Genomic DNA, 23,064 nt, shown 5'->3' with positions numbered 1-23,064 from the left:
GTTGGATGGGAAGCGTCGGTGCACAGCCATTTTCAGATCTCTCCAGAGATGTTCAATCGGATTCAAGTCTGGGCTCTGGCTGGGCCACTCAAGGACATTCACAGAGTTGTCCTGAAGCCACTCCTTTGATATCTTGGCTGTGTGCTTAGGGTCGTTGTCCTGCTGAAAGATAAACCGTCGCCCCAGTCTGAGGTCAAGAGCGCTCTGGAGCAGGTTTTCATCCAGGATGTCTCTGTACTTTGCTGCATTCATCTTTCCCTCTATCCTGACTAGTCTCCCAGTTCCTGCCGCTGAAAAACATCCCCACAGCATGATGCTGCCACCACCATGCTTCACTGTAGGGATGGTATTGGCCTGGTGTTGAGCGGTGCCTGGTTTCCTCCAAACGTGACGCCTGGCATTCACACCAAAGAGTTCAATCTTTGTCTCATCAGACCAGAGAATTTTGTTTCTCATGGTCTGAGAGTCCTTCAGGTGCCTTTTGGCAAACTCCAGGAGGGCTGCTATGTGCCTTTTACTAAGGAGTGGCTTCCGTCTGGCCACTCTACCATACAGGCCTGATTGGTGGATTGCTGCAGAGATGGTTGTCCTTCTGGAAGGTTCTCCTCTCTCCACAGAGGAACTCTGGAGCTCTGACAGAGTGACCATCGGGTTCTTGGTCACCTCCCTGACTAAGGCCCTTCTCCCCCGATTACTCAGTTTAGATGGCCGGCCAGCTCTAGGAAGAGTCCTGGTGGTTCCGAACTTCTTCCACTTACGGATGATGGAGGCCACTGTGTTCATTGGGACCTTCAAAGCAGCAGAAATTTTTCTGTAACCTTCCCCAGATTTGTGCCTCGAGACAATCCTGTCTCGGAGGTCTACAGACAATTCCTTTGACTTCATGCTTGGTTTGTGCTCTGACATGCACTGTCAACTGTGGGACCTTATATAGACAGGTGTGTGCCTTTCCAAATCATGTCCAATCAACTGAATTTACCACAGGTGGACTCCAATTAAGCTGCAGAAACATCTCAAGGATGATCAGTGGAAACAGGATGCACCTGAGCTCAATTTTGAGCTTCATGGCAAAGGCTGTGAATACTTATGTACATGTGATTTCTTAGTTTTTTATTTTTAATAAATTTGCAAAAATTTCAAAAAAACTTTTTTCACATTGTCATTATGGGGTGTTGTGTGTAGAATTTTGAGGAAAAAAATTAATTTAATCCATTTTGGAATAAGGGTGTAACATAACAAAATGTGGAAAAAGTGAAGCGCCGTGAATACTTTCCGGATGCACTGTATATAAAACCCTGTAAATCAAATGCTGACAGAAGGTCCCAGTCATGAATCTTGATCCACCCTTTGGTTTAAATTTGCGTCCTGTATTGTGCCTTAAAATGATCAATAAACCCAAGTGAATGTGTGTTTACACAAGTCAAAAACACAGAAAAATACAAATACAAAAAAATTTCACCTTCAATAATTGTTTTGGATTGGAAATAAAGAATGATCTTTTCTTTCGCAGTGTGTATGTACCATGCAAAGTTACACACACACAGTCAAATTCACACACAAAAGAAGTGGGTCTGTATAGCATGGATCCTAATGTGATGCCATCAATACTCCAGCAACATGGAACCGAGACTTCAGTGTCCATCTCGGCTTAGGTCCGTATTTTCTGGCTCAGCAGTGTGAAACGGCTCCTGTAGTAGTCCGAGCTGGATAAAGCTCCATGGATTTCCCATAGGCCGATAGACAGCTGTCTCTAACAATGAGGCCCAGTAAATGGACCAGTGACATTTGCCACGTGGTCGATATGCCGCACTGCTGGTTATTGAGCCCACTGTATACTCATGCATGTGCATGTGTCAGTCTTGACAGGGGGACATAGTTAGCGGTTAGTCTTTGGGTCTGGGACCACTGGGCCATGATACTGTGCTCAGTCTTCAACAACCAATAGTTTGTCAAAAGTGGTATTTTTAGGATGGAGACAATGGAGCTGGCACAGCAAGAGTCAGGAAGTACAGAGAGGAAAAATCTCACATCCACGTGCTGAGAGTTAGAGAATAAACCTTGGGCCTTGGTCTTATTTCCCACAATGCTTCATAGCAGCCTGTGGGCAGCCGGGGAAATGCACTGAACTCCCTGTACAGGACCTATTACAGATAGCTCCCTCACAGCTAGATAGTCTCGCGCAGTTCAACTCTGTACCTCAAGCATGCTTTAAAACCAGGAGGCCCTGGCTAATATTGATGTCTCACAACACTCCGCTGGCTCCCGGCCAAGAGAAAGGGGAGTAAAAGATCAGACAACAGCTGCAGCAGGAAGACAGAGGAGCATGAGGAAGAGGAGGAGAGAGGAGGAAGATTAGGCAGTAAACAAATGGAAGGAATAACAAGAAAAAGGAGAATTGTGGGGGTGCGGAGGCTGGGGCCCCAGCGCAATTTGGGTGCTGCCAAGTCGCCTCCCCGTGGGAGTATCGTGCCCTGGGAGACGCATACCAGGGTAGAGGGACTTATCGGCTGTTTAATATAAATGAGAGGTTTAATGAGGTTGAGAGCCCAGGACTTTATCGGGACAGCGTGTTGATAAGAGTGAGGGGTGAGGAGGGAAAGAGGCAGTGTGTGTGTGTGTGTGTGTGTGTGTGTGTGTGTGTGTGAGAGAGAGTGTGAAATGGGGGGCTGGGTCAACACAATTACAATCAGAGCCACAGCCACTGCAGGCTTATAATAAAAAGCATGTCCCTGGATGATTCAGACTCAATAAGGTTCAAATTGTCGAAATGAAGATTTATTTTATTCGCTTCTCTCACTTTTACTCAACCCCTCTCTGCACTTTGTAATCTGTTTCAGATCTGCGGGAGACTTGTCACGAACTCAAAAGAAGTAAAATGGAGGGGTTTTTTATGTAAGAGGTAGGCAATTGTGTGGAACAGAGAGCGCGCCGCTAAGAACCAAATTATATAAAAAAGAAAAGCCTATGTATAGAATGTGTCAGGAGGAATAGATCTCAGAAAGACAACTATGTCATGGTCTCCCTCTATCTGAGAGCGGAACAGGCTTATTTTAAAAGTATTCATTGGCTTCTATGGCAAATAGACTTTGGGATCAACTTAACAGAGAGGCAAAATGGCAGCAATTTAATCTTTGTGTATCCAGTATTAATTAAGTCTGCTTCTGTGCATGCTAATTCTTCAGCACACTGTCCATGTTTACTGACGAGTGCATGACAACCTGTGACATTTTCACATAAAATCTGTACTCCCTGCTGTTATCTGATATTCAGTATTGCAATGATTTCAACATTGAGGTCTTCTTCTGATGCCCAAGAACAGATGCATTTTGCCATTCTTGCAGCAGAGGCAGCAGGTTAATAAAGTAATGAAATGAGCAGAAGAAAAACTGGAAAGATGGCATGAGCATCAATCATCAAAATTACCTCAAAAGACAAAAGGAAAAATTCCAACCACAGAAAAAAAAAACATCAACAAAAAATCCAAGCAAAAAGAAAATGCTCTGTGGTATCGCAGTGTTCAAACCCAGCAACAGCAAGTTGATGAAGGAGCTTATTTGTCCAAAAGTGGATGTGTTTTTCTGTGTCTTTGTTGAGATTTAAGTGCTTTCTTACCACCGGTTCTCATCACCTCATCATGTGTTTAATCTGTCTTAATCTAGTCATTTTCAGAGTGGATTATCCTGTTGACTGAGAGAGAGGGCAGAGCACTGTGACTTACACTGAGCCCAGTCAAGATAATATGCTGCTCAGCTCCCACTGGACTCACTAAGCATGCCTGTGTGTTCAATGTAATGCTGTTATTTGTCTATGTGTGAATGTAGCACGAGAGTGTGTGTGTGTGTGTGTGGGTGTGTGTGTGTGTGTGTGTGGGTGTGTGTGTGTGTGCATACCTGCATTCATGTGCATGCATGCATGTTTAAATGTGTTTTTGGTAAATGCAGACTCATGCACAAATGTGTATTTGCCTGTGCATCAGCATCTGCCTGACCTTCAGCACTTGGTGGGGGAGAAGAAGCGGTGCGTTGACAGGGCTGGTCTTAAGCTGTCAACTAAGGCTAATAATGTCTAGTCCATGGCCGTTTCCTGGCCTTCTATCCTGGTCTCAGCCTGTTGCCGTGGCCCTAATCCAGTCAACCTCCACCATAATGCTGTAATTACAATCCTTAAGCTGCTGCATCCTGCCCCGGGCACAACTCACCTCTCTGCTGGCTAGATACCCCACTTTCATTAGCTTCTCACATCCACCTAGAGCCTCATCTAATGACAGTGCTCCTCAAAGTGGGAGCCCAGGTCTTTTAGGAGTTCTTAGCAAAACTTCAATTTCACAAAAAAAATAGCATAGAAATCAGCACAGCAGGAGAGGTGAGAATAACTGCTGGTCAGGTTTAACTGTTCCACCACTGTTGTTTCTCCAACTCATGATACAATCATTTATGAGGATCTAGGCTTACACCAGACCCTACCACAGGATAACCACCAGCTCCTATCTACAGTACAACAAACCACGTGCTAACTTAACATCATATGGCTAAATGGTTATTGGGTTGTGTTTACCTTATTGTTGACTAGCAAGTTCAATACCTTTACTAACTAGTTAAACAGCTCTCTCATCTTGTCATTTTGTGCTACAAAGGACTATGTAACAATATTACAACACACAGTAAAATGGATTATGGTTTTAATGATTCCATTTTATGTAAACAGGGTTTTAAAGCTACCTCTCTCTCACAGTCACTTATTATAACCAAATACTAGTTCAAGGACAGTGCAATATCATCATATATGGCTAACAAGTGAACACCACATGTACTATGCTGCGAAATGAAAGGTGTGTGTGTGCATATGTATTCACAACATACACATGTGTATGTTGTTTAACAACACTTGGGTTTTCAGACACTAAAGCACACACTTCACCTCCACAGTCCTCCACCGTGTCCAAGCAGCCCACTCAACCACCAGATTCAATATATTATTTTCTCAATTGGTCCTATTGAGTTTCCCCTGCCACTCCTAAATGAGTTAGTCCGCAGAGAGCCGGCTGGGAATGAGGGCCCAGCAGCGCTGGAATTGCATTTCTGCTGCTCTGCGATGTACTTTCCTCAAATTTAGGCACCGCTTCGTCGCAAACTGCATTTCCCAGAGTGCACCGCTCTGTGCCCTCTCCCTATCCTCTTTCCATGAATCACTGCTATTTGCTATGACAATAGGGGAGCTGTAGTCCTGACATGTCATGATCTAACTGGACTTCAATCACTCCACATTAAGTTGAAGATTTCCCTCCCTTTCTCTAGCCTCTGATGTGGGCCAGCATCTCAGTGTTTTAAGGTCTCTCCCAGCAGTGGTCAGCTCAATACTAATAAAACCATAATTTACTAGGCCGGGGCTCTGATTGATAGCTCTTTCAGGGCTCTATCGATCAGTCCTTCTCTCATCCAAGTGAGCATCTTTTGTTAGGGCCAGCCACTTCCTTCCCCCTTGTCTCTTTGCATAAACGTTCTCTTAGTGACTAACAGCAATGCTTTTGGAATGAATTACAAACAGGGCCATTGGCATGCCGAGGAGACTGCTTTGGTGCTCTTTTATATACAGAATAAGCTGCTCCATCTGCTCTCTTCACAGAGTTAACCAAGCTACTGTGTCTGCAAGCTCTTTTGATGCCACAATGCAACAGTGAACGCAGGGAATAAAGTCTCCTGCCTTCTCCTGTACCCCCTGCAGCTTCTCATCAATAATAAAACAATGTTTCAGCTTGCCCATTACCTGACCACGTTCCCTAATGGTTAGTGGTAAAATAGAAGAGTAAGGTAAACTATGATCTTTAGCTGGTCATCATTACAAAGCAAATAGAGCCGCAGATTTTAGAAGAGGTCATTTTGCTTCTTTTTCTTTGTGAAAGCCTGTCATGTAAATTGCATCACTTTGATTCCACCTACCGTTGTGATATTGACTCATGTTATTATGTCAGCCTAAACCTCACTCTGTCATCCTTATGCATCACGCTGTTATGAGCCTGTCACATTCCTTCAATTTAAAGCATTGACATTAATTAGCTGTCATGTATATCAAAACCTCAGCAGTGTAGTGAATGTCGGCATCACTAGCGGTTCATTTGTCAAGGAACAGCAGTCACGGCTGGGCATTTCTGTAAATCCGGTACTATGTCAGTGGCTTAAGGAAATGAGAAAACAGGAAACCAGAAACACGTTTCTCAGGTATCTAAATGCACTGGGCCACTTTGCCGTGGTTTCTTGTACCACATGGTATTCACATAATTGGGGGTGCTGGACTGGAAAGTCTTTCAAGTGGTCAAAAGAGGGGGAATGCTTTACGTAAACACTTTACATTGAAGTCTTGAGGCAGTCTTGACAGAAAGCTCTGCTGAGACAAGCACAAAAATAAAGTGAAAGTTAGACATATCTGAAGCAAAGGACTGAAGCGATAGCACTGTCGTCCTTGGGCAGAAGCTCCGTCTCACGAATTATCATGAGAACTCTATGGCGGAGCGCCACAATGTAAAAATAGTACACTGTGAAATTCAACTCAATTTGAAGACGTGTAGAATGAGTAAAGTATCTCCGCAGCAAACACAGACTGGGAAGATGAGAAAGGTTTCCTGGTGAAGCGTCTTGGTAGAGTATGTTTTTGTTGCCTTGATTAATGCAGTGCTTCATTGGCAAGTTGCGGTAACGCTGTCAAGAAGGACAACAACAAAAAAAAACCCCACAAGACAGCCAGTCTGTCAAAAATAGTCGATGTCTGCAGGAGATCTCCGTCATAAATAACATCACGAATGCACAGAGAGGCGTACACATACGTCGTGTGATGAATTTCAAATCAGAGAAATGAAACCCAGCCACAAGCGTGCTTATAACCAGCCTGTCTGCTTTTAGATCCTGGTGTGATAAATATCTTAGTAATGTCATGAACTGCCACGGCTGCTGCGACAGACACAAACATCCACCGCTGGGTAAAGGTTCATAAACAGGATAAGAGGGAGAGGCTGGGATTGCATGTCTTATAAACTCAGATGCAATATCTAGCTTAATTTATATACATAATATAACCTTAAATCTCCACACATTAGCTGATATTTTACTTTTCTAATCATTCCTGCATCCTTGTATTTAAATGAGTTCTGATCAAAGGATTTCTTTGTTCTGCCCATATAATGTTCAACCTGCCGGTTTTAGCCAGAGACGAGGGCAGCTGCTCAACTAGGGACCTAAAGAGCTCAGATCACATTCAAATCAACTGTTAACCTGTATATGTTGCTGCGACAGCCACCAGTGGAACTGATCACCCTTTTGTTCTGCAGTCTATCCAGCACACCTCTCACCTGAGACTACTGCAAATGTTTAAATTTGTGCTCAGCATTCTCCATTTCCAAGGAAATTGCTTCTCGAGCCAGTGGAAAATTGCTGTTGCAGGTTCTTCCATCTCATGTAACATTACTGTATCATTAAGATTTCTATGGTGGACAACAACAGCCATACTAAAAGTAAGTGTATATATATGTAAGTGTTACACCTAAAAACATAAACAGGATTATGTCTTCAAATTGTCACAAAGAAACTGTGATAAACATGGTTGGTACAGAATATTGAAGAATTACTGAAGTAATGCACGGACATTTTTAAGAAACTAATAACAATGGAGGGCAGAAAGTGGAAAACAAATCCAACACTGACTTTCGAACTACTGTAACAGATCTGCATTCGATTCAGTCACAGGACGTTGGGTTTGTGACTCGAGGATCAGTCTCTGCACTAAAAATGTGCAAGATATAGAACATTCAGGAAGTGTGGCCGAAAAAAATGGAATTGAAATGACTTTTCATAAATTTAATTGCTTTAACACATGTGACGATATATTAATAGAACTCAGATATAGAAGGAGAAATTATACAGTCTCTGAAGCAGCGATGCAATTACAATGCTTCAAACAAATTGGCAGTAACCAATCATATCGCTTGACTATCTGGGGCAGAATGGTAGTTTTTCAAACAAGGGCTATCTGTGGAACCCGAACAGAGGGGAAATTAATCGTTCTGGTACTGAGAGTGTGGACATAGAGTGTGTGTATGTGGGTATCTCTGTTTGTGTGTACACCAAGCATATTCAAAACGTTATTAATTACACTTTTCCTGCCTACGTATGTCTGATTGCCCATCAAATGCATTATAAGTTATCGGTATTAGGACTGGTCTCAAAGAGCAGTCAAAACCAACTAAAGACATTTTGCTACTTATTTAAGAAGCTTCATCAGCTTCTGACTTGGATCTTCCTGCTTTTGCTTGCCGCTTCGTCGACCCACTGCTATGCTGTGACCCAGTTGACTAATGTAGACCTGTATTTTTAAGCTTGGATAGGAGCAATAAGGGTCCACACTTGTCAGAGTTTGAATCGGGCTCGTGGAGACCTTCTGGGTTTGTGCTACATTAAAAATAGTCCCCATACGGTGCAGCATGCTGCTTTGTTAGACTTGAGTACACCCTTAATCATGTGGGTTTTTTTCTTTATTCCAAGGTCGGCAAAAATTCAAATTTTAACCCAAGGCAAAGGCCACTCATTGCCACTGCTTTAATGGCAGCACAAATAGACCACATACTCAACGGCAGAGATGGGCTTTATCATGGGATATCAGCAATATGAGCCAGCCTATTGAAACACTTGCCTTCGCCACTCAAAGGATCTGTCTGGATGGATCTAGTCCAGCTGAAAGCATATGGGCTTCTGGGAGACCTTGAGTTTTTGTGTTTTTTGTAGAGACGATATATTTGTGTGTGCATGCCTGTGAAGAGGCTACTCTGAGTGGTCACGCAGTCAGGACACACAATGAGGGTGTCACATAGTGCGTTTCACATGTCCATTAAGGTGTTTCATGCGATACGTCCTTTAACTCTTACTGTCCTTTTATGCTATCACATTTTCAGTTATATGACATAGAAGAAAATGCCAGTTCAGTGACTGGTGTGTGTATTTTGGTTTTGCAAACACTCACCAAACTAAGCCAGCTTAAACTACCAAGAAACATTACACTGCTCTTTTCTAACAAAGTTGATGGTACTTTAGCCCACAGGACCAAGGAGCGATGAAATCAATGCAATTTTCATGGAGTGGGGTGGCCTGGATACGCTGTACCCGTCGAAGCCCCCCCCCCCCCTTGATGCATTAGGCTGTGCTGCTCAGCTCCTCTCCCCCTGCAGACAGTGATGGATCTAATTCATTTCAATGGTGGCCTCCAGTACTCACTCCCATTCGGCTGGGTGACAGTGGCAAACTGGCGCTGGCTCCCCCACATATCTGCCTGGCCAACACAGCAGAGCAGGGGAGAAGGGGGAGGTGGTTGGAACCGCCGGGAGCCTGTGTCGACATTTAACTTCTGCTTTTCTTATTTGAGGTTTGCAACTGACCTTAAATTCCTCATTTACAATCTTATCTTTTCTCTACTCTGAGTAAATTAAAATTCCCTCTAGTGACTTCACGGCACCTTTTCAAACCACAAAGCTTCCTGAAAACAGCAGCCCATGATTGCCTGTAATGGGAGTTTAAAAGATGGAATCTAAATGCACTGTTACATCTCCTTCTCCTTTACATCTCTCTCTGCAACAACATCAATATGCTGTCTCATAGCAACTGATGTTGAAATAAATGTCAATTATATACAGATTTCTCTCTAAATCGTCTCTTTAAATGAATCAAAAATGTAATAAGTGTTACTGTAAAAACATCATCCTTCATCATTACACCTTCAGAGTGATAGTGTGGTAAAATAAAACTATATATTTTTGCTGGTTCTGAAAATGTGTTTTTGTCTGTGACCTTAACTGTCTGCTCAGTGTCAGTCTGTCTACCTGTCTGCCTGCTGGTGAGGGATTAAAGAGGACAGGAGAGTGACTGGACCGAAGTGATAGAACTCGCTGAACCTTGGGGCTGGGCTTTCCCCGGAGGGACACGTGTCCTCTCCCTTGGTTTGTGGAGGGGGGGGGGGGGGGGGGGGGTCCTTGGGTTGTGAGGGTGACGTCGCATTGCATTGCAGCAAAAGTTGAGCCACTTTCAACTATCCTGCCAGTCGACCCTGCGCTTGTTTTGCCGGAGGCCTCTGTGTTGGCACCGTTGCTGTGTCAACACAGTTGGGCTCCTTCAAATGAATGACGCGGCTGCGTGTTTTTCATGCGGTGCTGTTGTTTGTCTGAGCCCGGCCTACGCCAGACGAACTGGAGAGGAGGGGTTCGGAGCCTAAAGGGCTTAACTGAGTGGTGATGGAAGTTTGACAGAAAACATAGCATAGTGAGCAATACTTCAGTTAATGCATTTTAAAGTCGTTATGAGGAACATTTTGTGTTTCTCAAAATAACCACATTTCCCATTAAACCTGCCTCCTGTTTTAGGTAAATAGTTGTTATCCTCCCTGGTACTGCACTGTATGACTTTGTTTTGACAAACAAGACAAACAATATTTTACAGCAGCTAATATACAAATTAGGCTTGTTGAATGTTAACTAGCATTTCCTGGTTTTGTGCCATAAAGCAATTCAGCAGATGCAGTCTTGAGGGATCCCAATGTAAAACTGAGAAAAACGCAACAAGAGGCTTACAGACCTTAATGGTTCTGCTAAAACAGTAATGCCAAAATGTATGGCAATGTATGAGTGGTACCTATGAGAATTCAACTCCAGTCCTTGGCTGTGTTTATCCCATGTTCTACCTGTTAAACTATGGAGAAGTTGGAAGGTGAAAATTGATATTAAAACAAGAAGAAAGCGCACAGGGCGTCAGGGGGATGATGCGTGTTGAGAAGAGAGAGAGAGAGAGAGAGAGAGACAAAGCGCTGGGAGGATGAGGGCTAGCAGGGAGGGTGAAGGGCAGAGAAGGGGGACTGGGACTCAGCGTGGTACTCCAAACTGACACACAGCCACGGGACATGGGCTCCAATTAGAGTCACGGCAACACTAATCAGACCTGATCTACAACCTCTGGCTGCAGGGCGAGTGAACGTGCGTGAGTGTGTTGAAGTATTCACACATGGGGAGGCTGATGATTTGCTGTCATGCTCAATCTAACCTCCAGTAAAAAAATAAAACATTTGATCACAAACTAAAAAGTATTCACACATGAATCCATGAATCCTGTGCTTAGCATTTCACATTCAGCTAAATCATGTTTGCATTCATCTTGGTTTTTACTCCACATGTGAAATAATACCGTTTATCTAAAACAAAGGTAGGCTGGGATTAGTTCACTATCACAATGCGCATTTCATGAAGTCTTCGCTTTCAATATTCTTGACTGTTGCCTAATGACAAATATCCACCTAGCCGCAATACATCTTCCTTTATCTGCCTATCCTACAGTGTTATTCCGCAGGCCTGTCAATCACAAGTCAGTGAAGTGCTTCTTAGATATCATATCAAGGCCCACCGTGGGCAAAGAAAATCACACAGAGAATGGGAGGAAATGTGAGACGGTATCACCTATCTCACACAGGAAATGGGACTGTTTGAAGATTTGCATGATGGTCTGGTTGCTTCATAAAGGGTCCTCTCCTCTAGCTATCTCAAAGCAACAAAAACCTATGGGGGATGGATTAGAGCCAGTGGCAAGGTAGAGGAAAGCTTCTCTCATGTATCATTCAGTGCAGTTGAAATGTAGCTATTCCTCTTCGTCATTCAAAATGTCCTCCACGAGTCCACAGACAGGATTTGAATTAGAGCATGCATGTGTGTTTGTTGTATATATATGATAAAAGAAACAAAGGCAGACCAATTAAAGTTGACTACTTGTGATGCCAATTAGTCCCTATCAGTGTGACTCCTCCCTGACTGTTAGGCTACCTCATTGTTTTTGGACACCCGCCGGGCCACGATGAGTTGAATCATCCCTCGCTTGTTGCCCTCTACAGACATGGATTTGCGCAGTGTTTCCATTGCGTCCTGGTTGGTCTTTCCGTGCAACGACTCTCCGTTAACTGCAATGAGTTGGTCGTTGACTCGTAGGCGCCCATCCTGCAGACAAGCGCCATCAGGGGAAAATTAGATCTGCCATCATTAGGTTTGAACAGGAACAACGTTTACATTCAGCAGCTGCTCCTGAGGGATTTCATGTGCTCTTTCTCCCAGGAAATCCCAATAAATAATGGGGCAAGATCACCATCTTGCTTCCCTATTCATTTTCTCTGGGACACATTTTAATGTATTAATGGTGTTATAGGTCTCTGGTTTCAGACTTTGTAAGACAAACTGTCCCAAAACACTGGTATTTATGAACACTTAAATTTTACAGTTCAAGAGGATAATAAAATATGAAAGAACATTGTTGCCCCAAGGACAACATTGGTGGTCATGCCTCTTAAACAGCATTAATGCTTGATAAACAGCATCAAGTGACCTCTTCAAAATCACATACGAAGGACTTTGAACCCAATGCCGCACGGTGGTCCACCTTATCTTTGTGTGGGTCCTTGACTTCCAACAAATACGATGAATGAAATCAGTGGAATCAATCAAGGTAATGGGTCAAAGCATAAGAGGGTGGGAGTAGTTACTTGCCTTGCTAGCAGCACCTCCATTGATGATGGACTTCACAAAGATGCCCAAGTCGGCGTGGGTCTCCTTGGACCGGTTACCCTTGACGCTGACCCCCAGGCCTGCCGAGCCTGAGTCACTCAGAGGGATCTCAAAGGTCATGAACTCTTGTGTACCATCCGGGGTTAACACCATGTCATCTTCCTCTGGCTGCAGTGGGCATTAAGGAAAGAGAGAGATGTCTGTTTGATTTTCTTTTACATGAGTTGGTTTTCAAAAAGGAAAACTAAGATTGTGCTGTGTGTTGTGCTGCCAAACTTTTTTTAAAAAGTGAAAAAAAGAAAGGGCACAAAATTCTGCACACAGCTCTTAAGTCTTTCAGGCTGATGACTCAACTTACCAACCAAAGTTGGCAAACTGTTTGAGCCCAACTACAATGTCATTGTTGCATTCAAATGGCTGTGTGATGTATCTAACTTTAACTTTGGTGACAAGACAGAAAAACAAAGAGAACAAAAAAAAAAAAAAAAACAAGATAACGGAGACTAGCAGAACAAAAATTGAAAGAACAGGGATGGTGAATGACAAGAAAATGGAAAGCAGGCGGGAGACAAGATAAAGAGGGGAAAAATGAGGGGAGCAGGAGAAGAAAGCGAATGGATGGCAAGCATGTCACATATCTCAGGGCTGTCATCGTCAATTGGCCATACTGTCTAGCCAAGCGCTGCTAATTCCTTTCCACCGCCATGAGCTCGGTGTACGAACAGTGGGGACAGAGGAGAACTTTGAAAACACCAGGTAGCAATTTGGTGCTCAAACAACAGTGGCTTCCTTTGAACAACACCCTTTTGAAGGATAATTGTGACACGTTAAGAACCCGACCCTCCTTCCCTGTGTGATCCACAGGCCTTTTTGTTGAAAATTACCATTGCAACGTTTTGTTGCAGAGCCGGTACTGCAGATCTTCATGCATGCTACACAAAAAAAATGGTTGACTTCAGCTGCCAGAGAGGTGTGAGACAGTACTGTTGAGTGTCTAACACCCAGCGCGATCAATTCAGCTGGAAAATAGTCCATCAAACAGCCACCCTGGTCTCTTTTCTGACAATTTCCACTGGTGTCTAACAAAGAGCATCTGCAGAAAAAATAACCAAAGGAATAGAATTTGTGTATTTTACTTCTTGCTTGCTGCCAAACAGAAGGGGAAAAGAGGTGTGAGAGGAAGCTAATGGTGAGGAGAAAACACCAGAGGCATCAAAGAGCTGGCAGCTTCTTTCTTATGTTGACGACACTAAAATCTGGTAAAGATTTAAGACTATTTTAAAATAACTTCCGTTCAGTGGTTCAGTGCCTACTAAAGATTTTTGAGCTATAGCCAAGATACTGTAGCTGAGTAAATGTGCTTTGATCTCAGTCCACAGTTGTTCTTCTCGAACAGTTTGATAAAAGAAAATGAGACACTGCTTCTTTCTCTGCATATCTCAAGTCTTCCATACATGTGACGTACAGGCCTCTGTCATTGGCTAATGAGATCTTGGGAGTTAGGTGCCTTGCTCAGCAGCAGTTGTTGAGGAAAAGAGAGTGTTTCCCATTCACTTTCCCCCATACACATGTTTATATTCAGCAGATAAGAGCCTGCGGCTGTCCGATCCCGAGCCCGCTCCACAGGAGGCTTGAGAGCAGTGCTGTAATACTGCGAGAGGCCAGATTGTACTGTACGTGCGTCGTTATTGCCATGGCAGCCAAATCCACATGAACAATACTGGCGGTGAGAGCAATCAACCCCAGAAACCCACTGCAAGACCTCTTTAAATAGACTCACATCAATACGGCCGTGTGTGTGTGTGTGCACACACACACACGGCCAGATGGATGGCAGCCAGGTGTGTGCCCTTCACAGCTGCTCAGATAAAGAGTGAAGCAGAGGAAAGCAGGGAAAGATAGAGCATAAGGTGTATTTTTTTTTGTCTCTGGCTGAGGAGTTATTAGGATGCAGCGGTGCGTTCAGGTGGAGGCTCTTTTCAACACCCTCTGACTGAGCCCCTATTCTCCAGACGGCCCTCCTATCTGCCCCCTTTTCTTTCTCTCTGCTTTTCTTCTCCTGCTTTCAAAATGGCAGTACACCTGTCTGTACAACTTGCCAACTGGGCTTTGTCCGTGACTGGACCCTTAGTAAATTCCGACTGCTGGAATCCATTTAATCGCGCTGCATTTCAACACCTCCAGTTGTAATATAGAAATCACCGGCTCTTGTCAGGAAATGACCCTTTGTTTTCCCTCAGACAGCTAAGTGAAGTGGATAGGGGGCAGAAAAAAACTATTTGTTACCCAATGCAGGGCTAAATATAATGCATCAACAATGTTCAACTTTCCATTCTTGTTTGCAGCTTGTAAAGACATGTCAGAAAGTCTGAAAGCTTTTGACAGCTGTTGTATTGCAGCGACCTTAACACAAGTCGCAGGTCGTGATCAGTTGGTTTCCAACGCGGGGCCATAGCAACGCAGCGCAAACATACAATTTCTACTTTGAAAAGAACACTTGTGGGTGAATGGCCTTGTGCGTCATTGGCACGGTCAGTCTTTATCTTTAATGAAGATGTTTTATCAAAATGAAATAAATAAATAGTGGCTATGAGTTATGTCCCTGGGGAGGCTTTTAGCCCGGCAGTTGAAGATAGTAATACATTGGATGAAAAAATTACTTTGAATGGACCCTGTCTGAGCCTTTGTGTGTGTGTGTGTGTGTGTGTGTGTGTGTGTGTGTGTGCGTGTGCGCTCTCTTCCAAAATGATGACAGAATAACCACCCACTCAGAGCTGTGTTCCGGGAATAGCAGGCCGAGGCAGAGAATGAGAGAGCAGTGTAACATTTTCATCAGACAGGAACAAGCGCCGCTAGCCAAGAATGAGTTTGTCAGGCTGCTTGACAGACCCCGTTGCACTGATTCAGCTCAGGCAGAGCTGGATTCAACTACCTCTGAACAGGAGAAAAAAAAAAGAAAGTCAGCTCATTGTTCCAAGCTCAGCCCTGTGTATGCAACTGGGACAGAGAGCACAAAGGTACTGATGTAAAACCACTGAAAAGGTTGCGTGCTTATATCAACTTCAAAAAGCACCAGGTAAAAGTTTTATGCAAAATATGTCTGTGTTATCAGCCAAAATCCCAAATACTTAACTGAATGTTTTCTCGAATCAAATTCTTTTCTCAGGTACGATCAATGGCAGGAAACCTTCAACTCACATGGAGTAACAAATCCAAATGGTCTCCTCTTTAATGATGGTGAAACAATAAGAACATAAGAATGTGAAACAAGGTTAGCAGTAGACTCTGAACAAGCGCGACGACGACCATGGCAAAACGTTTCAAAGAGAAGCGAATAGAGCTTGTCTGCCTTGAACCTAACACATTGTATGCGTTCATGCTGTTCCATAGTGACAAATACAGCAACCACCTCGACGCTGTCTTCATACTGCAAGTGTTCTTGCACTGCAACCTAACTGCCAACTGTCTGTGAACCAAGTGCAGCCTCTCTACAGTCTTAAAATTGTCGTCATGGTCAAACCACATGACATTATTGCATGCCGTTCCCTGTTTGAAAAGAAGAGGTCTAGAGAGTGTGTAGTTGATGTTGTATCCCATATTTTAAGGTTTAATGTTTTTAAACTCAAACAAAAGATACCACGCCTGGCTGCAAATATGTTGCAGTGGCGCAGTGCTGTGTTCAGGTACCAGTCGTTAAGGTCAAACTTAATACTAAACCCCTTTTTACGTGGGTGTGGTTGTAATATCATTATGATCATTATCCCAATAGCTCAAGTGTCTAGCCACTTGGCCACCTCAGCACAAAAGCCCATGTCGTTTTCTTTTTGCTCTCTCTGGAACAGCCATGCAGTCACAGTCCATTATACAATTAAGTCCTTTATTAATTAACACCGTGATGGGGCAGCACCCAATCATTACAGTCTATTGTCTTGGCAGTGGAGGGCGATAGAGGCAGCATTTGCACAGAGACACAAGCAGGTGAACAGAGGAGGGCAGAGAGGGGAACGCATTGCTCATCAGTCTAGCAAAAGAGCCCCGCCTGCTTAACAGGTCTTTTTGTTGTGTTTCTCCCTCGCTTAACCCGTCACGTGCTAATGAGAAAGGTGTGCTGGATGTGTGTGTCACGAAAACAGAGCAACAGAAAAAAAGCAAGAGTGAGATGCAGGAGAGAAAAGGGGGGAGAGAAATAGAGAGTGCAAATGAATCACAATTACTTCTATTCACACGTAACTCTGAGTTCTCCGCACATCACTGCCTAAAACAATTAACACCGCTGGAAACTTCTTTCCACACTTGGCCCAATTTTGGCGACATAAAGGTCATTGGAAATGAATTTAAAAGGGCTAAAAGAAATCAGCCATGGGTGTAATTGCAAAAGTGGTGCACGCGTGATAAGTATTGTAACACAAATTTCTGTTGCCTGTGTTTCTCCTCGCAACATTTTCTGACAAAGGGGTCGAATATTAAATACCTCTAAGCCTAAAAACAAATCCAGCCCTTTTCAGGTACAATGAGTGGTTGAGAGGCGAGCTGTTACACAACACCAAAGGGCATGAAGCGCACAGCTGGCAGCGGCAGGTTTAAAGTGTTTGCGAGCTAACATTACGTGTTCTGCACTGGGCAAAACAGCAGATTTTGACAAACTGGGACTGTTGCCCTTTGGGGATTTTGTAATGAGAAAGCTCATTTGGCTCATTAGCAGAACTAAGGTTGCTTCTATGAGGGCATCTGAGGCCAGATCTATCTACATCACTGCAAGTGCATTATGGCTACTGGCTATCAATGAAGGCACAGAGTGGATCTCACTGTGAGCAACCAAACACTGACTCTGATACGCAGGTTTGGCTTGACACTAGGTGTTTCTGTGGGCGATTTAGGAAGCGATTGCATGGAATCAAAGAGAAAGAGAAGAAAAAAATAAAAGGCGACTTTCTAAGTGTACTTGGCAACTGGGAATGTTTGCAAAGGCGTTTCAGTGGAACCAAAGTATGGACGCACATCATGAAGCAGATGCCTCTCATTTCAAGCTAATGGTGGATAAAAAGCGCTTTGCTATGTCCAACTGCACATACACACTTCAACCCTTTATGTTCTGGAAACAGACGCTGAACCCCCTTCGGGAGAGTGACTGTGTTGCCATAAGTGGCCTTTAACTACCTTGTTTATCGGCATAGCACAATGCTGCGGTGCACCCTCCCGTTCTCTGCACTGACAGCAAGCATAATTATGGGAACAGCTGCTGAAAAGTGCTAAACGAAAACAGGTGGCGTCGACGAGACACGCTCGGAAATCGTTAACTAGGCTGGCATTGTCTTCAACCACGCTTGGCAGCATTAGCTTTAATTACGACAAAGCATGTTTCTGAACTCTGCACTTCTATCAGGAAAGCTTTCTATAGGCGCAAAATTAATAATGTAGGAAGGACTCAGCATTCTTGAAATAGAAGGTGTCAGTGATAAACAAAAGGAAAGCAAGGAGAGAACAGAGAGGGCAAAAAAGCAGGAGAAAAGTGCAATGTGAGTGTTTTTCTGCAATACGTCAGGAAGTAAGAGCAAAGAATGAATTGTATGAAGCCTTCAGCTGACAATTTGGATAAAGTCTCCCCACGAGAAGATGCTTTTTGGAGATGGGGAAGAGATTTTTGGTGCCATGGTAACATGTTGGAGCCCTCACCTGCCAGATCACCATGCCCTGTCATTTCAGAGACATTTTTAGACATAAATTGGAAGAGAAAATGACCTCTAAGATGCATCCGCTGCAGCCAAACTGTTCTTAAGAGCTCTGTAAAGTCATAGATGCTCTCGCTGATTGCAGGTTGCCAAACCACAGCTCCACTTCTTTCAAAGGCCTTTCGAGCAATTCCTGTAATTTGACTTCACCTGAGTTCCAACTGCATTTTCAGAACAGATTTACAGGGATAGGGGGTCAGCTATTTCTAGACATTTGCAATAGTAGAGCAATTTGCTGATTACACTCAATTGCATTTCAGCAGATGGTCTGTTTTTAAGTTATATCATTTAATATGACTGGGAATTCATTATTGAAGATGTGTAACTACCGGCAAAAAAGGTTACAGCACCTTAAATTATCACCTCTACCAGTAAGAAATTACTCATCTCCTCGAGTTGTTTGCCAAGTTTCACTGAGGTAAAATATCTGGCTCACTAACCTGCTGTTATATAAATAAACTCCTTAAATGACAGACAAGGAAGATTCTGTCTTCAGCACTTTATCTGCAAAGTTGCAACAAATTACATCATCCTTACAGTGAGTCGGAAAAAAGCATTACTCTTACAGACATCTAATCATATTAACACCAAAGATGTCTTTTTTTGGCATGGCTGTAGACACTGCAAAGCTTATGATAGCACTCTTTATCACCACTTCAGTGGAGTAACCCAAAAGGTTTGTATATCATATAAATGCTGTGCTGTTAGAGCATTCAAAGGTTAATGATTCTGCTTTGTGTTTGTAAGTGGAAGGAGTAAAAGGAGACGTAAGCCAAGACACATTTCTATCTAATTTCTTATATTATTTCTATATTTTTCATATAAAATCAGAGCAAACTGATCCTAGATAAACTCTTGCAAACTTGCATTTTGTATGTTTTTTTAAGTAAAAAGAAAAAGCTTAGGTACCCTTAAACATGCGTCCATTGCCAGATATTCTTGATAGAATCACATGTTGGAGCCTTTGGTCTCGCCTTAGATGTTGTTTTTCCATTCCATACTTCTAGGTTTTAACTGCTCTGTCCTGATTGTAGGATTGACAAAGTTAAACTCCATGTTGAGGAGTAAATGAAAGAATGAGGAGGAGGGAACTTGGCTCTAACTCAACAGATCTGTGTATTATTTAGCTGCCTCCAAAGACAGGGGTTTGTGTTTTGCTTGCCTTGTATCAATTCATTTCTCCCTCTACCGACTCAGTAAATGGATCTCGGCAGCGAGGAAATCAATACGGCTTCATAAGTCTGTTCTTATCTTCCAACTTAAATACAGGGAAGTCATGAACGGTAACCTGACTGTACTATCTTGTGGGCACCACAACAAAAGCCAGCTGTGCAACACTGTTAGAGGACTGATTAAGAAAAAGGAACACAGATATCATCTGCTGTGAATAATTGTGCAAAGCAATGCAACACTGACGATAATTGCCTTAACTTGGAAGAGAAAAACATTGGTGAGCTTGTTCGGATACCTCACCCATTTCGAGAAGCCAGTGCTTTTATTTCTACTGCAGATAATGATTCCAGTGACTTATATAAATAATCTTGAAATGGAATAGTCCTGAATGCCTCAATTACAGTCCAGTGGTAAAAACATGGCAGGGAGGATTTTAAAGCAGGCCACCGGGGTTGGCACTTATGAAACAGGCCATTAGTCTGCTATAATTGTTAGCAATACTGTCACACATTTGTCTACCACGTCCCCAGCATTTGCACGAGCCATAAATTTAGCGGTCACATCAATCAGAGGCCGTAATTAATTGTGCAATTAAAATTCTCTTTGCTTGGCAGATATAGCTACTAATGGATCAGTGACAAGTGTGATATGATCATAAAGAGGGGATTTTAATGTACTGTTTAATTGCTCTTATGTGGTCCACAGTGTTACAACAGAGGCTTCATGAGCCCATTTGTTCTCCACAGTCCATAGTCGTATTGGGGGTAAAAAAAAAATACTGCTCGTCTAGGGTCATGGGATGATGTAAGGGCAGGATTGGACAACTATGGCAGACGATTATATGTGACTGATTACATGTGACAAATCAAGCCCGTATTGTGTGTCAGGTTTGACACAGAGTGGTTTAGTATTTGTGGTGTAAAATATGTTTAGGACAAGAGTAAGTGTATGTATATAAGTGTGTGTGTGTGTGTGTGTGTGTGTGTGTATGTGTGTGTAAGACAAGGAGTCAAGATCACAGCAGTGATGCTGACACAGCAGCAGTACCAACAGGCTAATTCACTTACTCTTTAGCGAGGGGTTCAGAATGAATTAAAATGATTTGTCATTGGCAGGCCTGCACTATGTTTCCTACCACTCATTGTTTATGTAATAAACTGGTCGTCACAGATTTGATTTCTCTGCCTTTGTTTTGCTGTCTGCTCTAAACTAAATGGCACCACAGCAGGTGAATTAATGTGGAGTTCCATCACTGGCGGCGGGGTGTAGATGGACATCTTTAAGAGGAGGCAGGGATAGTTCCCCATTTTTTGACTGCTGTCATTGCATGTTGCACAGTGAAGCATGACATTTGACTTGGTTATTACAGGGAAAAAAATAGAGCTGGAAACGCAATCTCCACACCACAAAGCTGGGCGATGTGGACTGAAGGCTCAGCGCCGCTCAGAGCTGTAAGCACAAACAGTGCTGCACGCTGGGAGATAAATGCCAACAATAAATAACATCCACTGGCTATGCGTGGGAAGTAGTGCAGTGTATGCGCGTGTGTTTAGATGTGCTTAAGTGTGCCTTTCTTGCTTCTATGTGGAAATTTCAGTGGGGGGTGTGTGTGTGTGTGTGTAAATGTGTCTGAGGTTGTTTTGTAACAGAACCTCAGTGTCGAGCCTTGCTGTGGTCAGTGTTACCAGGCAGGTAATTGCATCTGAGGTCATGGATAATGTGACGGGAGAGGGGAGAGCATGGTGGTTGGTGTCAGACTAAGTGACGGAGGGGAGAGCTGAGGCAGAAGCAAACACCATTTGCTTATAATACCACCACCCCCCCTAACTCCAGTCCATCTGTATTTTGGTTATTTTCATGATTTAGATCATTTTTCATTTAAATGTCCCTTTTCTTTCTCTTCCTTAGTCTTTTTAAGTCAGATGAACTCTCTCTCTCCACTTACTTTCACCTTGAATAAGAATCATTACAAAGGTGTGAAGACACAAGCACTCAGGGATCATTCATAAAGTTATCTAAAGGCTGCAAAGCACTGAGTCACTCTTCATATTCATGCATATTCTATTTTCACCAAGGTAAGTCTCACACAAGTCTCTACACCTCCTCATAACAGCCCTTTATTTAGTTAACCTCCAAACCCGTAGGGGGCAGCAATCCTTCTCACGTCCTCCCTTTGGTCTGTTAAAATCCTGTCTTAAATTCACTGATTGGAACTCCCAGAGCTGTCAAGTGAAGGAACAACACAGCATGAAGTGACTTTGTTCGCAGAGCCATTGATCAGAGCCTCTGACTGTGTCTTCAGGGTCCTCGTTGAGGTCTTAGAGAGAACTCTGTCTGTGTGTCTCCGCTCGTCTCTCTCCTCCTTTCAAGGAACACGGCTTATAACCTGAAGGTCGCAGGGTTCATCCTATAGAACCAAACATGTACAACTCAACAGAGAACCAAAGAAAGTCCATCTGTGAAGAATTTTATAAAGTACTGTATTATTATGGATGGTGAGGGTTTAAGAGAGAAGGAAGAGGTATGAAAGGGCAGGCTTATTAGTGATGAGTCCAGTGTTTGGTAAAGGTTAAAGCTGCTCTACTTCTCTGATACAACATAATGTATCTGTCTGAAAATGTCTATTGATATCCTTGGAGTAGAAAGGGAGAGGTAACCAGACAGACAGAGACGGGGAAATCACAGAGGCAACGCCCTGCTCTGCCCTGCTGCCATTTAACCTTTTCTCTTCCCAGCGAGTACATATTTATTGAAAGCTATCGAGAGCTACTGCTATTGCTACTGAAAGCATGTCAAAATACACCCCGACCGTGGTAATTAAAGACGCAACGCAAACATGCTGGGAGGGTAAATTAATTCCTCCGGGGGCTCGTGCAGAAAGCCTGGCGTACAATAAAACATCTAAACAAAAGGAGACGTGGATTTTCGGCGCTGACATTAAACATCAGCAGGCAAATGTCAACTAGACAAAAAAAAAAAAAAAACGACTCCTTTCTATTTTCATCCATACTGCTAGATCTCTTGCCACTGTGTGTGTGTGTGTGTGTGTGTGTGTGTGTGTGTGTGTGTGTGTGTGGAAGGCTATACTTCTTTGACAGATGCCTGCGGTTCTCTGGCATGTCACTCACGGTACAATTTAAAACATCATCGCGTTGTCATTGAGGGAATTACATGAATGACAGCACGTAAACGTTCGTCCATATGCGTGTGTTTATGTGTGTCCAGGTGGTAGGAGTAGTAGGAGTGTGTAGTATATACGGTATGCACGCACGCACGCACACACACACACACACTCACTCACTCACTCACCCATCCAGAGGGTGTGACAGAGGGGGCAATTACCAACCATGCTTTTCCTCCATGCTTTATTTGCAATAACTGTCACCGGCAGAGCCTTGGCCTCCTTATCTGATTTTTATGAACATACTTGTAGGGATTATCGAGATTTGTGAAAGCACTGCTGGGAAATGTGAAAGTGTGTGAGAGAACGGGAGAAAAGGAACAGTAAGGGAGAGAGTAGGAGAATGATAATCTGCCGTGGAAAGTGATGAAATATAAACCAGCAGTCTTTGACAGCATGTAGAAGTTGGTCAA

General features: G+C 43.3%; 1 protein-coding gene across 1 annotated transcript in view; it reads right to left on the bottom strand.

Annotated features, from left to right (window-relative positions):
• Window positions 1-23,064, bottom strand: part of LOC139304541 (partitioning defective 3 homolog) — a 309,773-nt gene that overhangs the window by 128,138 nt on the left and 158,571 nt on the right. Inside the window, exons 14-15 of the mRNA XM_070928476.1 lie at window positions 12,551-12,736; window positions 11,834-12,007 (exon numbers count right to left, since the gene is read on the bottom strand). Of these exons, the coding sequence (XP_070784577.1) occupies window positions 11,834-12,007; window positions 12,551-12,736 (360 nt within the window). The remainder of the gene's footprint in view (window positions 1-11,833; window positions 12,008-12,550; window positions 12,737-23,064) is intronic.

Source organism: Enoplosus armatus, chromosome 21, assembly GCF_043641665.1.
Source record: "Enoplosus armatus isolate fEnoArm2 chromosome 21, fEnoArm2.hap1, whole genome shotgun sequence".
NCBI classification, from domain to species: Eukaryota; Metazoa; Chordata; class Actinopteri; order Centrarchiformes; family Enoplosidae; genus Enoplosus; species Enoplosus armatus.
The sequence above is the reverse complement of the archived record's forward strand: the minus strand, read 5'-3'. Positions and strand labels throughout refer to the sequence as shown.